Source organism: Cryptotermes secundus, unplaced genomic scaffold (genome assembly GCF_002891405.2).
Source record: "Cryptotermes secundus unplaced genomic scaffold, Csec_1.0 scaffold2458, whole genome shotgun sequence".
Taxonomy (NCBI): domain Eukaryota; kingdom Metazoa; phylum Arthropoda; class Insecta; order Blattodea; family Kalotermitidae; genus Cryptotermes; species Cryptotermes secundus.
In genome coordinates this window covers 302,156-319,581 of record NW_019736442.1, presented here as the reverse complement: position 1 = coordinate 319,581, position 17,426 = coordinate 302,156, and the positions used below count along the sequence as shown (strand labels likewise).

General features: G+C 39.3%; 1 protein-coding gene across 14 annotated transcripts in view; it reads left to right on the top strand.

Moving 5' to 3' along the window:
- The first annotated feature begins 513 nt into the window (after positions 1-513).
- LOC111869995 (zinc finger protein 260) overlaps positions 514-17,426 on the top strand; it is a 303,781-nt gene continuing 286,868 nt past the window's right edge. For 11 of the 14 annotated variants that reach the window (XM_023861910.2, XM_023861911.2, XM_023861917.2 and 8 more), the window contains exons 1-2: positions 517-722; positions 15,961-16,140. In XM_023861910.2, coding sequence (XP_023717678.1) covers positions 591-722; positions 15,961-16,140 — 312 coding nt within the window. In that variant the 5' untranslated portion in view covers positions 517-590. Of the gene's footprint in view, positions 723-15,960; positions 16,141-17,426 lie in introns of all 14 variants that reach the window. The other 3 variants (XM_023861906.2, XM_033753633.1, XM_023861905.2) reach the window with 2 other exon arrangements.

Genomic DNA, 17,426 nt, shown 5'->3' with positions numbered 1-17,426 from the left:
TTTCTTATTTTTCCTTCTACCCTGAAGATGGAGGCGATACGTTCCTCCGAAACGTCGGTTAACACCACATCTACACGGTGACACAACCCAGAAGACCAGAAGACTGCTTTCATTAAGATTCCTTCTGTTCCAGTGCTGTTTGATGAAAGGTTTCGCAGTTCCGAAGTCACATTATACCCACTAATAACATTTTCTTAATTTTTGTGTTTGTATGAATACAATGCTGACGACTATGTTTTTTTTTTAGATATTATTGTGTATTAATGTAATAATAAAATATCCTTCTCGAAATCCATGACGTATAGCAAATGGCATTAAGAGCGAGTCTCCTCAGCGCTGCTCAGCCACGATGATATATAGTCGGAAGCCGGAATCGTAAAAAGCATTTTCTGACCATTTATTACTCCATGTTGACAGTAATAGTTCAAATGTGCAACATTGAGGGAGCACTAGTCATGATTCTTTCTCCACCAGTTATGGAGTTCATATGCTTTTGTCTGTGACTTACGTTGCGGTCCTTAGCAGGTTCTCTTTAGCTGGCGTTCTGGCGTCACCGGGCGGGACAAATCGCAGAGGAGAGGGAGAGAAGAATGTCTTCGTTAAATTATATGGAACTTTGTCGTCTTTGCCTAGTAAAAGAACGAGTGTCGATACCAATTTTTGAAGGAGAAGGAAATGTACGCCAGATATTTCTTAAAATAGCTTCATGCCTCCCCGTAAAGGTAAGCATCTGAAGCGTCACCCACGCCATGTCAGAAATTTATTGAATCGCCATGTTATCGACTTACTTTCAGGGATGTGATGGCCCGCACGATTTCTTTGTTTAATTGATCCATATGTTGACAGTGCAGATGTTTTGTATGTGTGCCTATGAAGTCGTTGCTTTATTTGACTTCTGAAAAGAAATTTGTTGGTCGCATTTCCCTGTCAGAAATTTAATAACGTTTCTGTTGACAAAACAGTTTTGTAGGAAATTGAGCGTTAAATGTAATTAAAGTTGCCTCATAATCAACCCAATTGTTATATACGTTAACGTAGGTCTGAGGCCCCATGTCGAATTGACTGGGCTTGGGTTGGAGTGCGGCAGGGCAAGTACGTATTTGCAGTTTTGTGTTTTGTATGATTTTCCAATCAAGGAGCCGATCAGATTGTATTAAGGAATTTATGAATCTTGTGTGGTAGACGCTAGTACGTCATACCGCGGTTAGGAATGCAGATGTAGTATAGTATATCAGCAAAAAGTTAAGGTATGTTAGATGAGCAAATAACGCAGCGTGTTACTCCACGATGCGTGGAAGAATATTGTAACGAGTGGTGTCTATTATACTGATGCTTTACAATAACGAAAAAGTTATCGTATTGCTTGTGCTTTTAGTAATAGATGTATTTACATAACTTCAAATAGCTGTCACTGCTTGTTACCATGGTACAAGGGATTAGTTAATGGCTAATGTTGATTGCATCTTTCATTCTGAGCATCACAGAAATTTTAGTCGCCTACCTTTATAGTGATAAACTGTATCGGTTCATTCCAAAGTATTTCTTTTTGAAAATCTTCCTGTAGTTTTGTGGCATGTGTTAAACACTGCCTTTTTTAGTCTTTCCAGGGCTTTGTACGTCTCTCAACACTTATGCAAATGTACTGTAGTACAACTTTGCTAGGGAATTGTACCTTTCACCATGTTTTTGTGAGCAGTTCTATGATGTTATCTCTGGACTTCTGTTATTGAGCTAATCTGTAACTACAGAAAGGTAGCAGGTGGTGTTAGTCATTATAATTGATTCTTGTATGTAACTGGGAACCTATCCACAAAGTAATACCCAATTATTGTTTGGAGTGAAGTCTGTTTTTGTGGACACTAGCTCTTCTCAGCTTTGTTATTGGAACTTTTGAGTCCTCATTTCTCTGTTGAATCCCGCTATGTATTTTTCCTCAAATGATTGTAATTTACCCATATTTCATCAAAATGAAAATAGTGTTTATCATTGGAAACACTTGGATTGTGTGTTCTTAACCGATCAGCGTGGTTTGACGTGTATGTTTCGTCAGGTATTTAAATCGTCTGCGGGGGTTCGACGTCTATGTTTCGTCCAGCTGCACACCTATGTTATAACGCCCATAATAATTGATGGTTTTGCTGTAGATTGTTAGATTTTTCGCTGGCCTGTTGTCAGAAGTTCTATATATAATGGGACACGAGTTTAGCTGCGTTAAGTCATCGTTACATATGCCTGTCTTGCAGCAAATTCGTGTTGCCCTTGGAAGAGATTTCCTCATTCAAACTGTTATGGATGGTGTGTTTTCTTTCCTATGAAGTTATAAACAGCAGAGATGTGATATGTGCTGTGTTTATAATATCATATTGCCCTGAGCTGGCCACACTAACACACTCAATTGGAATTCTTAGAAGAGGGATGTCCAAATTTTATTCTTGCAAGATCGATTGATTTCGCACAGTACATGGCAGCCAGTTCTTAGAAAAACGTCACAAATTAAGGCAGAACACTGTGGTCACCCCCTGTGACGATACGGGTGTGTGTGGGGGAGGGAAAAGAACTCATTCCTTCATGTATTATCGCTCCAGTTGACTCCATTTTATCGTACTGACCTTGGTGGTCGTTTTGAGGGATGACCATAAATATTTTTTTGAGCCAGCTAAGCTCTGCTTTCGTTCACTACATACCAGCCAGTTCTTAGAATAACTTCATGAATTCTGTGGTCACCCCTACGACATCTTATGCCGCCAAAATGGATGGAAAATGAAACGCAGAAGCACCAACACTTGTTATGATAACATAAAGGTTGAATTTACTGCAGCTAATCTGGCTAGCGATACGACTCACGGAGAGACATTTCTTCTTGTATTCCCCCCACGGGGAAGAAGGCAAGGCCGCACAGAAGATGTTTTGTTTACGGAAAAAAGAGCCAAATGAGAGATACGCAGTACTGGTGTGGTGAATGTGAGTCAGCGCTGTGTATAGTAGAATGCTTCAATGCGTACCATACTCCGCTCAAATTCTGAACCACCTGCTTCCTTTGCCGAGATACCGGGCGCTCATATTATAAGGCAAGGTTATAAAACCATCTTTTAAGATCATTTTAGTGAAAGTTTCATGCTTCAATGCGTACGATACACTGCTCAAATTCTAAACCAACTGCTTCCATTGCTGAGATACCGGGTGCTCACATTATAAGGTAAGGTTATAAAACCACCTTTTAAGATCATTTTAGTGAAAGTTTCACGTTCCTATCTCATATAATTTAAGAACAATGATGAATAAATCATTTTCGAGCAAAATTTAAATGGCCGGCTGAATATATTACCACCGGAGAGACACGGCAGCGGAATTTAAATGACCGCGCAAAAGGGCTAAAGACAACTGGAGCAGCAGTGTTGTTACACCCATCCAGCAGATTTTTTTTACTGCCATTAGTTTTTCTCTACTTAGGACCTGCATCTTTCAGTAATTGGTGAATTGATAACACAGGCACAGTATAATTAATTCTCTGGCATTGTGTAAGTGAGGTGGTTACATCGGAAACTCCTGCATAAAATTGTATAGTCCTACACAGTATAATTGTTTGTATTTGTGACATAAAAAAAAAAGTAAAGCTATCCCTGTACCAGGCCGTGAAGGCTCATAGGGTTGTGAGACGTTGAGGGTCCCACATTATCTAGACGATCGGCTCAAAGATGGTGGTAAGTTTGTCAGCCTTACTTGCCGGCCTCACTTTACTGCCAAGGAAAGTTATCTAATTACCCATCCAGCAGATTTTTTTTTACTGCCATTAGTTTTTCTCTACTTAGGACCTGCATCTTTCAGTAATTGGTGAATTGATAACACAGGCACAGTATAATTAATTCTCTGGCATTGTGTAAGTGAGGTGGTTACATCGGAAACTCCTGCATAAAATTGTATAGTCCTACACAGTATAATTGTTTGTATTTGTGACATAAAAAAAAAGTAAAGCTATCCCTGTACCAGGCCATGAAGGCTCATAGGGTTGTGAGACGTTGAGGGTCCCACATTATCTAGACGATCGGCTCAAAGATGGTGGTAAGGTTGTCAGCCTTACTTGCCGGCCTCACTTTACTGCCAAGGAAAGTTATCTAATTAGTTCCTGGTACTCATTTCTGTTAGAGGCTGAGTTGACCCCAGGGACATAGTGTGGCTGGAAGGATTAGGTCAATTGAAAAAAACCAATGAAAAACTCATGAAATTTTAATCTTTATCATCTTTCCTTATCTTGCTCTAGTCTTTAAACTATACTGGAAGAGGCCCTGGTAGACTGTACATATCTTTCCTTGGCATTAGTAATGAATGCCCTGCAGGAAACATGGCTGTGTTTTTCAAGGCTTCAGATGTGGATAAAGAGATGTGCAGCTTTAGTTTTAGGTATAGCTTTAACAGTGCAATAAATACAATTTATTTCCAGAAATATATCATTTTGGAAAATTAAGGGTGATAAAAAGTCATCATGTAGTGTACCTTGGGGTTAAATACTCTAAGGTTGATAGTAAATTAAAATGTTGGTTGCTGGGGTAGGTAGACATTGTAAGGCACTTAGGGAGATCCTTGTAAGTTGTAAGAGTTTGTGAGTTCTGACTTCTTGTGTTTTAGATTCTGTTGGCTGGTAATGCAGTTAAAATGTTTAGATTTTATGTGATCTTTCGGCAGTGGGCATTGTATGTTAGTAAGTTTAGTTGAAAATTCTGTCTTTAGTGTGTTGGGTAAATGGATTTGCCCAACATAAACATACAACACAGAGTAACACCTTTTTTAAAAACTGGCATGTAATTACTGTTCTTGATATATGTTCACTGTGCTTAACACTGTGTGTTCATATTTTATAAAAGTGTGTGTTAACAAATAACTGACTTCATGGAGCTGAGCCCTTCTTGAGAAGCCACCAGTTATGGAGCTACTCATGAACTTGCCAACATTTTATGGAACCCAAAGGTTCAATACTGTGTTCACAGGGGCCCTCCACTGGTCCCTGTCCTGAGCCAGATCATCCAAATCCGAGATCCTTTGAGACATTTTGTAATAATAATTTTATCACAAGTAGTGGTTAACCCCAAGCTGGAGGGCTACCTCTTGTGGGCTGTCCGTGACTGCTTATTCAATTTATTTGCAGTTACCCTCTACATCTGGAGGCCATCTCCATATGTGCGATACAAATATCCAGTTTAATTTAGTAAAAAGGGGTTGCAACTAGTCATTGTAAATGCAGAATACAATGATTTTTTGTATGCATGACTACAAATTTTGGAACTTCTCAGGCAGAAGAGTCTAGCAGGGCCTGCTGTGATGTGATTTACTAGGGGAACTTATAAACCTGGTGCATACACAAATTAAAATAAAACCCAGATTTTAGCAGTTTGACATGCTGACACTCTTGTAAGGATTTTCCGGTTTTCTTTTCCTAATTTGTCTATGGCATGCTGAATTATCTTTACCTTGAAGTTAGTAGCCACTTAGCTGTTGGAGGAGTCATATCTGTTGACCTTTGGTGAGACCTAATAGTGTTTGCCATGGTGTTGCCAATTTGTCATTCCACACGTATGTAGCAGCATCAGCAGTGTTAGGAAACTGATATCAGAATTGACTGCATAAGGATAGAACTGAACTATTTAATAAGAATAAGTGAATAAAATATGACCTGAACCTTTATGTGCAGATTTCTCCCCTAAGAGCAAGTGTTACCTTTTTGACTGTAGGGAATTCAGCTTTGTTATAGTATTCAAAAAGTATTTTGCATACTTTTTTGGGGCATTTATGTGTTTTTTGGTTGACAGAAACAAGAAACAACCTGGTATCCTCTTATTTACCCTCTTTGCTTCCTTGAATAGGTGTGAATTAGTTGGATTTGCTTACACAGCATGTTACAGTTGTCAGGTCCTGACGTTAGTGACTTCCAGTCTGCTTAGATGATTTTCAGACACTTTTTACATATTAGCAATTCTTCTGCAGATGTTGCTACCTTAACTATTTGAAATGCAAACTGCACTTGTACTTGGCTTACCCTGGGATGTATTGTATTCACACACTTTGAAATCAGAAATTATACAGGGTGTCCCAGGAGGAATGTGCCAAACTTCGGGAGGGTGTTCCTTATGTTAAAGTATGCCGATATAACCCAAAACACCTATGTCCAAAGTTGAACGGTTACGGAGATAATGGCCCAAGAAAAGTGTGGTCTTCTGGCAGGTCCAAGCACTGTACCTCGCTGTACCTCTCAGCTGAGAGCCCTTATCTATGTTTGTCCTTGAGTGCGATGATACTCCCTAGCCGTGCTTATGTAGTTGGCTCATACCAGAACGCGCAGTCAGCACGTTACGTCATCGCTCGCCAGTCATGTGTTATGTATACTGCTTGGAAACCTAAGGACAATTATGACATGGCGAGCGAGTATTTTGTACTTCAATTTTATGGCTTTCCGTCACTCACAAGTTGGTTTGATGTTACGTACATTATTAACATTACAGAATCCACATATTCCTGCCAGTTTTAATATGTATTTTGTAATCAACAAGTGTGTAACCCCGGTCAAAGTTTGACACTTCTCGGGCCATTATCTCCGTAACCGTTCAACTTTGGACATAGGTGTTTTGGGTTATATCGGCATACTTTAACATAAGGAACACCCTCCCGAAGTTTGGCACATTCCTCCTGGGACACCCTGTATACAAAATAATTGACATATTGGAGTCTCCTAAAACACTAGAAGTTCTAACACAGAACCCACAATACTTGTCCCCAGCCAGAAAACCCTAGAGCTTGAACATGCCACTTATATCACAAGTGAAAGGCAAACTGATCAGTTGTATCCTTTCCTGGTCTTGGGGTCCTGGTTTGTATTATTGAGACAGAGGTTGCCAGCTGGTGTGATGTGAAATAACACAGTTCCCATGAATTCGGAAGAAAGAAAGAAAGAAAAAAGCAACACCGATGTTACCTGAAATAGAGGGGCAGTACATTTTAAAATGAAATAGGTTGGTTAGAAGGTCAGAAACAAGATATCAGGCCTTCTTGAAAGTGCTTTGTCAAGTACAATATTGGTCTTAACCAACCCCGAATGTGTTGTCTGAGAAGTGATATCAAATTTGTGACTGCCTTGGATAAATACAAGTGATGATTACAATAAAAAAAAACATTTGAGCTAGATGTGGGTGGTTTACTACACATTCAGATAAACATGACTTTTGACCTAAGTATGTGTTCTGAGTTCACAAAAATTGTCTCAGTGCACACGTTTGATTCTGAAACTTGGTAGTAGCAGACTTGAACTGAGCAGCTTGGTGTGTCTTACTGGGCAGTACAATATCAGTAGCCATGCATCATACTTCAAGAGAGATGAATCCCACAATAGTGAAGAAATTTCCTGCCTTCTCTGGAGCTTGAATAATCACAAGAGCCGAAGAAATTTCCTGCCTTCTCTGGAGCTTGAATAATCACAAGAGCCCACCACAGGTTTCTGTCATTAGCCAAATAATTTAGCCCGAATCCTATTTCCAGTTTAAATTTGTCCCATCTACAACTAGGTCCTGCAGGTAGGCATTCTGGTTTTCAGCCAAACTTTTATATCTAAGCTGTAGCCTACATGTGCCACATGGTTACCCCATTGTGCTCTCACTGTATTGGTGACAGACACAAATTATGAAGCTTCTAATGGCCTGTGCTTTCACTTAGGTCCAGATATTTCACTTGAGGCACTTGTTGGATATGTGTAATCTTTGTCCTTAACATCTCTTAACCTTTAAGAGACGGCCATTTAAATTCCGGTAGTGGTAGCGGGACGGAGTTAATTTAAATGCCCGCCATTGTAGAGTAATAAAAATTGTAATCATGTTGCTCAAAATGCTGTGATTTCTACAATTTTTGTGATAAACGAAGGAAATAAACGCTGCTTTTATCTAGAAAGAATATAGAATCAGTTATTGTAATTTACCGATTTTAAAATCTCTTAAAATTTTTACACTGATGCCAAAAAAAAATTTTCCCTCAATTTCGAACGTCTGTGCACAAAAATGCACACAGTTCCTGCACAAAACGTTTCTGCAGTCTGAATGCCTGCTGCTGACATCATTTTATAACTATGGCTTACGTGGCAACAGGGGCGGAAGTTTATGCTTGCGTTCCTCATTCTCCAGTTCGTAGCTTCCTTTCGGTATGTGCACGAGTGTGGGCGAAGTCTAATCGTTCGCAGAAACACTGACTGTATTATCTCGTATAGACAAACAAGAAGTAGTCTGTTTTGAAATATAGCCGAGCAGTGTCAGAACGTTCAAGGCTAGCGTTGTGTTTAGCTGTCCACCATGGCCTCGTATTTGGAAGACGCTGAAATTGAGAATCAGCTTACAAATGACACCGATTCAGACTGTTGTACCGATGACTCTGAGAGTTGCGAGGAAGAAAGTGAATCAGAAATTGAAGTCGATGAAGAACCATCATCTTCGTCGGCAACCTGGGGACCACCACACCAGCATGGCAAGAGGAGTGTGAATAATTATTCAGGTGGAGCTGTGGGCAAACTGTGGCAAACAGTTATAGCATCTGTCGTCGAACCTGGAAATGGACAAATAAACTATTTTTCCATCTCCTGGATCTGAACAGTTACATCCTGTTGTCACGCAGAGAATTTCGTCTCGCTCTTGTGCGGAACATGCTGGAAGGGGTCCACTTCGCCCTCAACGGCCCAGGGGTCGAACCCCTGCCGTTTCATTGGAGATACCTCGATTAGAGGAGCTCAAACCACATCACTGGCAGTTGATTTCGACGAAGAACCATCTTGGTCGGCAACCTGGGGACCAGCACACCAGCATGGCAAGAGAAGTGTGAATAATTATTCAGGTGGAGCTGTGGGCAAACTGTGGCAGACAGTTATAGCATCTGTCGTCGAACCTGGAAATGGACAAATAACTATTTTTCGGTCTCCTGGATCTGGACAGTTACATCCTGTTGTCACAAAGAGAATTTCGTCTCGCTCTTGTGCGGAACATGCTGGAAGGGGTCCACCTCGCCATCAATGGCCCAGGGGTCGAACCCCTGCCGTTTTATCGGAGATATCTCGATTATAGGAGGCCAAACCACATCACTGGTTGACTTCCTCTACTTCGCAATTGAGGCGTCGTGTGTGCTTTTCGCATGGAAAACGAAGAACCGTCCGGACAAAGTGAGTGAAGTGTGACGTCGACACTGGATTTCCGGATGTTTCCAAGATTTCCACACGAAGCCAACAGTCCGTTAGACGATGCAGGTGGGAAGAGAGACAACTTATAAAGGTGGTGACCAAAAATCTTGCAAGTAGAAAAAGAATTTATAACTTAAAATTAGATTTTAAAAAGCCGGCCGCATGCGTGGACTGCGCGACGACATATGGCGTCATTCGTCCCCTTGACTTTATTTTCATGACGCCATATGGAGTCGCTCGGCTCTTAAAGGTTAATGTGAGAGACTGAAAAATGTTTCTTGGTTGGCTGTAAGGTGGCTATCCTGATGGGCTGAAGTTAGGTCATTACTGTTTCCTTCGATATTCTTTGCAATTTATTTTCCACTAATCATTCTACCATTTGATACTGTACAGTGTGACTTACTCAGGGCATTGTTAAATAAAATAATAACATGTAAAAAGTAAAGTAAAGCAAAGCAAAGCAATCCTGGTACCTTGTACCAGGCTGTGAAGGCCCATAGGGTTGTGAGACATTGAGGGTCCCACATTATCTAGACAGTCGGCTCAAAGATGGCGGTAAGGTTTTCAGTCTTACGCGCTGGCCGCTTTTTACTCCCCAGGAAAATTATTTAATTCCTGGTACTCATTTTTGTTAGAGGTTGAGCCGACTCCAAGGCCATAGTGCGGCCGGACGGATTAGGTCAATTGAAAAAATCCAGTGACCTCGTCGGGTCTTGAACCTGCGACCTTCCGGCTTGTAGCATAGTGCCTCAACCAACTACCCTACCACGAGAAAAAGTATTCTGTACTGAATGTTTTCATGAATGCAATTTTGATTCGTTGCTCTCATTTCAAAATATTCATTTTCAGTCCCTCTTGGGTTTCTTCGATCTTCTACTGGCATATCTGATAAGACATCATCATGTTTCACACAGTTTTGATTAGGGATTACATTAGAAATACACTGAACTCTCGATTATCCGGGGGCGGATAAACCAGGGCATTTCTGAGGCTTATATGTTGTTTAATATTCATTCACTTTTGTTTCACATGGTGAGTTGTAGCACTATTTTCGCACTAGTCAGAACCGAGCTCTGCATTTTTTGGTCCCGTTATGCTAACACAGTGTTATAGGGTAGGGGTGAAAGAATGCAAGGATTTGTGGAAAGTTTCAGGACAGATACACCGCCCCAGTTAGTCTCTTTGTATCGATTTTCAAGTGCGTTAGCAAAGTGTCAAGGTGTAAAAGGAAGCATGTTGTTTTAAGTATTAACAGAAACTTGAAATTATCAATCAGTTGGGAAAAAGAGGTGTAGTTAAACAATTAGCAATGCAATACGGTATTGGAGAACAAACTGTTCTTGATTTGAAAAAACAAAAGAATCAATCCATGGATTCACTGGATTCAGTGAAAATGAGATAGCCATAGAATTGACAAAATTGGCTAACCAAGTTCATGGTGGTGAAGAAGTCAACAAGGAAAATATAAGATAGTGGTTTGACTGTGACTCGTGTGAGCCGGCCTTCGAAATTTTATGCAGTGACGAAACCGTAAGTTCAGTGGGGGTGCAGCCAGAAGAGCGGGAAGAAAGTGTGAATGAGGAAGAGGTGGACAGAGCTGCTAGTAAGAAAATATCACATGGTTCTGCTCTTAATCATTTGAAATCCTTAACTAGACTATCTTGAGAGTGAAGAGAACAGTTTATTAAGTGACAACCTAATATTACGTAGACTTCGTATAGATATCCCTAAAAAGGAAAATGCCGCGAAAAAGCAAAAGACAGTATTAAATTTTTTTAAGTGTTAAGTGTGAATATTCGTAAAAAGTGTTGGATGTTGTTGAACACTGTGATTGAAATATCTAATTCATACTTCAGTGTAATGTAAGAAAAGTATTAAATAGGCCATGAGATGACATAAAAATGAGGTTGAATGAATTTAAATACAGGTAGGCCTATAATATTATGAAGGTACAGTATTACAGTACATTACAGTACTACTTTTAATAAAATTTGTCTTAACTGGGTTTTTGATTAATCGTGATTTCCGTCCCCGCCATTATCCCAGATAATTGAGAGTTGAGTGTATTTACCTTTTTAGAGTTTACTGTAAGTTACCTTTAAGCACATTTTAATTAGCCGGAGTAGTTGAATATATTTTACTGTGAGACTTTTAATGAGACACATCCTGTTGTGTGTTTTATGGGACTGTCTGAACAACAATTATATCAATGAATAAATCGGGGAAGCCATGCACATCACACTAAGCAATCATATTTTGCTGGTTTAATGCACAAACTACAAGACATACAGCATTTATTTACTATTAATGTTTATAACTTTGCATCTTAGAAATGCAAAATCAAATCATGTCTTAGAACATATGCTCGAAATGGCTTCCCTGTTCAGCAGTGCATGCGCGTGCTCTCTTTATCATGTTTGAGACCACTTTGTGGAGCACCTGTAAATTGATGCTGTTAATCGCCATTGTAATGGTCCTCTTGAGGTCGTCCAGTGTATGCGGATTGTTTTTATAGACAATTCCTTTGAGGTACCCTCAAAGGAAAAAATCTGCGGGTGACAAATCACGTGAACGCAGGGGGCCACAATCCTTTCGAAATGAGACAGTTACCGAAAAACTTGCACAAGAACTGCATGGTTTCATTAGATGTGTGACGTGGCACCGTTTTGCTGCAACCAACACCCAATTTTCTGATAGTGCAAGGGCTTTTCATGTAACACGTGGATTTTCAGATGACTAAATCCTATTATTTTGACTGTTCATGTAGTCACTAAGGTGAAACCATGTTTTGTCAGTGAAGAAAACCCGGTCAAACTCTTCAATTCCACGGTTGCCAACAAATGTCTGAAACCATCTAAATTACACTAAGCATTTTTCTTTATCCAGGTCGTTCAGTTCCTGCACACAGCGAACACGATATGCACAAAGGTGTAACTTCATCGCTTTCTGAGCACTTCCGTACGAAATCCCTGATTGCGCTGATAGTCTCCTCAGGCTTTTTGAAGGGGAATGCTGCAACATTTTCTCCACGTCAGCCAGTTTAGCCTCAGTCAAAATGGCCGGTCTCCCAGATCTCTCCCTATCTGAAACTGATCCACATTCCCAAAATTGGTTGATTATTATTGTTATCATTGAAATGTTAGGAACTGCAGAATCATGATATTCCTGATGAAACTCTTCTGTGACACATGCATAAGAATGACTGGCAAAATAATGTTCCACAATGAAAACACATTCTTGGGAAAACAACATGTCTGTCAAGCAATAAACAGAGCTATACTGCAGACGTATGACTGTCACGCAATATACAAAGCTATACTGCAGACGTTGTATGACTGATACATGACAGATGGCGTTTCTACTTTTTGTTAGTACTCCTACAGTACCATGTAGTGGTAGGAGATATAATTATATTAACTGCAATACAATTTATAACAACTTTTAGTTTGTTTGTGCGACTTTTCGATCTCCCTGTAACATACCAGCAATTGTTTATTTGGCAGAGGCATTGGTGTATTTGTTGACCCTTACAGGGTCGTCATCAGGTGAATCTATAGAAATGTGCTCTTAGTCATTGAATTGTTTTCTTAATATGGATCCATATTATTACAATATTTTATCACTTGTTTTTGCAAATATACCCTTTTGTTCAAATATAATCTAACAAAGAAACAAACAGAAAAACTCCATGGCTTTAATCCATAAGCACATTATACCGACTGAGTGACTGCCGCTTGTTGGCGAAGTTCCAGCTTTAGCGGAATGAGGATGTCGCGTGATCAGGGCAACAAATCCTCACGGCTTAATTTCGATTTCCACTTTCTTTAAAGTGTAATAATTAAAATTAAATATGTGGTTTGGATTAAAATTATATTAATGTTGATCTTAAAACCTACCTGAATAATGCTTTGATTTTAAGATTGATTTTAAATTAGCTTAAATGTAGAAGTTTTTAGGTTAGGTTTTGTTATGGTTGTTAGATGGTGAGGCATAGATTGAAAGAACTCCCTACTGGTAGTCTGTCATATTTGTTTACTTCTTTACCATATTTAGGCAGCATATAGTTGTCTCCCAAGTGCTTTCCTTGTGTCACCCCCGCAGACAGAACTGCATTCAGCACAACATACATAAGCAATAAAACTCGCTATATGTGGAAAACAAAACTGCAATGGTGATGTTATGGCTCTTCTTCAGCCAGAGCTTTGGGTTTCCACTTTCAAGGCCAGAGGTCAGAAGGAACAGTGTACCATATCTTTAGCAAATTTTGAAGGCTTTTTCTCCGGAAAAGAAATACTTTTAGGCGATTAGAATAAAACACAACTCACATGAGTTGAATTGAATTAAATTCCATAGATCCTTACAAATAAAAATGCAGATGTTACAGTTATACAAACAGATGTTGTTATTTCTCTGAACATGTTACCACTCAGGCCATTATCAGGTGAGAAATATACAGATGGTGCCAGACCAAAACATGTTATGAGTGGAATAATAAAAACATTTGTGTGACAGCAGCCTATCCATTTCACTGCAAAGAGGATGCAACAGTACGGGACCATGGATCCTTCATAGGCTTAAGTCAGGCATGTCATGATACAGATACAGTATTTTTTCCAATACAAACACAAAGTAGTAACAGCTATTTACATATTTACATACATCCCTTATAACACAGAGTTACCCCACCATTCATTATTTTTACTATGTACATGTATTTGTAATTGAGAATTATTGATAGGTAAAGTCTTGTACCTAGTAGGAGATACAAGAAGCTCTTTTAATGCTGGTTTAAACTGTTTGTGTGTGGAAGAATTTATTAACTTAATTCTAGTACAGTAGACACCTTTCTGATGATGGTTAGCACAAGGGGTGTTGTGTCTGTATCTTGTACATAGCATATGTGATTTGCTCAGAAATATTCCGTGTTGTTCAAAGCAGCTGGTGGTAATGAGAGTAAAAATTTGCTAGGTAGTTGACAAATGTTACATTTCTTAAACATTTCCCTACAGTAAGTTTTCCCCTTTGTTGCAATACATGTACCATTTTGTTTGCCTTGCCAGGAAATAGATGGTAGTGCATGCACCTCCTTGAACTTTAAATTACCTATGATTTAGTTGTTGTAACTTATTTAGTTGTTTGTCACCATTCTCTGTATTTAGATTGATACAAACTTTGCTTTTTGTACAAAATTTGTTAAGGCTAGCAAAGACGCCATGCACGCAGTTTTGAAAAAAGTCAATTTCTAGATGCGAAAGAATAATACTATTATTGCGGGTGAAAAATATGGGTTTAGAGTGTAAGTTGTTGGTTATGGGTAGTTTGCTCATATGTGTGAGGGAAATGAAAGGACCATGTGTTAAACCTTCAGGAACTACATGTTTCTAACACCCCAGTGTGAGTTCGCTGATGTTATAAGTGTTTGGTGCTTCCTGTTATGAAAGCAGGAATGAGTCCACTGGCCAGCTACAGCAGGTATTCCATAAAAGCTTAGTATGAATACTAGTATTCATGATTAACACATGGGGTTTAGCAGTGTCACATGATATTCCACCAACATGCACTTTACTGTTAAGAGCACGTAAGATTTCATCTGTGAAATTGGATAGAGCTTAGTGTTCCGCTGTATCGGGGCAACAATGAAGTCGATGACATTGAAAATTCCTTGGATCCTGTGTGTGGGCAGACCAAATATTTCAGTGTCCAAACGTTCTTTTGTGCACAGTCACTGCGATAATTACTGGTCACTAGGATATGTAATGGACAAATTTGAAGAAGATAGAGAAATCCACATTGACATAGACCAGCAACATTTTTCATATACCCTGTTCAGACACTGTACTTTTTTTAATCATACAGTTTAAAATTTGTGTTACCTCTGTTGCCAAATGAGCTGTATGATACCTTAGATTGTTATACACCCTTGTGAAATTTGTATATTACTATTGTATGTGATTGACCAAGAAGTGTTTGATGTCAAAATTTTGTGGTGTGGAGCTTGGCCTGGGCCTGTGGGAGTGGTAGGCAGAAAAATCACATTTTCAGTTTCCATGTATATTTTTTTTTTGTCAGAGGTGTGGAATTATTGAGAATAGGGAAGTGATGGCCCTTTTCAGGGCTTCCAGGAATGGGAGGTGAAAATTTGCCACTTCTTTCAAGGGTCCAGGTAATGGAGCGTTGTCACAGGAAGAAGTGACTTATGTCATTTTCTAAAAACTTCTCAGCGAGTATGAGGTTCTCCCTGAACAGGTTGACAGGTCATGGCTAGATAGCTGCATGATTAGTGGGTGCTAGAGAGCTGGCATACATCTTGTCCAGTTATAACCTTTCTCATATGCAGTGTTAGATTTCCTCAAAAGAATTGGAGGGGTGAAACATGATAACATATAACTGTTTTTAATTTCCAGATTTAAGCCTTCTGATCAGTAATCTGTTCCAGTATGATCTCTTAAGTTTAAGTTTAGAGTTTAAATTTGTGTATCATAGCCGTGCATCTTGTGGTGAAACACTGCTGTTATTACTTTTTGATGTGGGTCTGACATGCGTGACAGAACAGTGCAGTTCAGTCTTATGTTAAGACCCTCCTGCCTTTCTGCTGATATATCTGGTGCAACTCTCAAAGTACATACTGTGGGGTCAGGTGTACTAAAGAATTGAAAATCTAGAGGCAGGAACAAAGAAATTGTGCCAGATTTAATATAGTAACTTGTTTTTTCCAAAATGAAGTAACTTATGTTTGGAATTACTTTGAATTTTACTTGTTGTAGGTTGCAAGGGATGACAAACTTCCAAAGAAGATCTGCAGTGATTGTATGTATAAATTAGACAATGCATATCAGTTTTGGAATACAACTGCAAATGCAGAGAAACAGTTATTGCAGTGGCTTGGTGAAATTGCCAGCGATGACAAGAAGAGTGTCCCTAGCAACACAATAGAAACTGAGCAGGTATGTTGTGATGGCTGCACTAAAAAGTGTGGTGTTCCTATGTATGTTGGTATTTATGAATCTGCTATTGGTATGAATCCTAAAAGAGAAATGGTCTGGGACTGACATATATATGTGGCTAATGTTTTGGATTCAACCAGTTTGTTTCACTATACATGCCTGTAAGAGTTAATAGTTTAATTTTTCTCTCCAACTTGGCAATGAGGAAGACTGAGAGAAGTTGCCAAATGATTTCAGTAATATTCAGATATGTTTTCTGTTTTAATGCAAGGAGAAGTCTAAGGCAGCCACTCAAATTAGAGTGTTGAAAAATAAAACAAAATTTGTGAGTAAATTCTTACATGGAACAAGGAATAATAATTGTGTACTTGTCATAGTACATTCTTTTTCATAACTGTATACATGTACTACACTCTGTTTAATTTATGATAATTGAAAATTTATATAGTCTGTTTTGAACCAGTATAGGAGGGCACTGCAAACATTTTTTTGTCTTTGTTTTTGTGATCATGACTTGCATTTAACACACTGAGGACTGGTTGCATGATGTCATGCTTTTGGCTTTTCAACGTGGTGGACCGGTCGCATGATATCATGATTTTAGAACACGTTAGGTTGTAACACACTATACCTTGCTCTGGCGCCACCCAAGTTGCACACAATGGCATAATAAAACTGGAATGTTTGCTTGCTTGTCAGTAACTTGACCACACTGTGTTCTTAACCCGCTATAAAGAAAATGCTTTGCTGCTCTTCGAGCTGTATGTATCAGCCAGTAGTTTGTGGTGGGGTATGGACAAGGTCAAATTCTTCTCCGATGAGCTAGCTGGCCTGCCTTGTGAGATGCTAGTCATGGTGATTGAGAGAGCTGCAGTGACGGGAGAACAAAGAATTGTGGCAACACAGTAAAAGTGACAGTAGCTCCGACGATAGTGGGGGTAATAACATTGTGGGGACAGTAAAAAATCTAAAAAAATCACAAAAATCTAAACCCTGATTCGAAATTGAAATACGAGGGTGAGTCAAATGAAAACCTTAAATTTGTAATAAAGAATCGAAATTTCGCGCCATTATCCTGTAAGTTGGTAAGCATGCTACAAACAGCGTGGAGAATGGCCTGTAGGTTGCAGCATAGTGCAGATGCACGATCACCGTCACAGCACCAGTATAAGATGGCTGCCCCACTTGAGACTTGCACCAGGGAAGAACAGCGTTCTGTTATTCGGTTTTTGTGTAGTGAAGGTGTGAAACCTATTGAAATTTATCGAAGAATGAAGTTTCAGTAT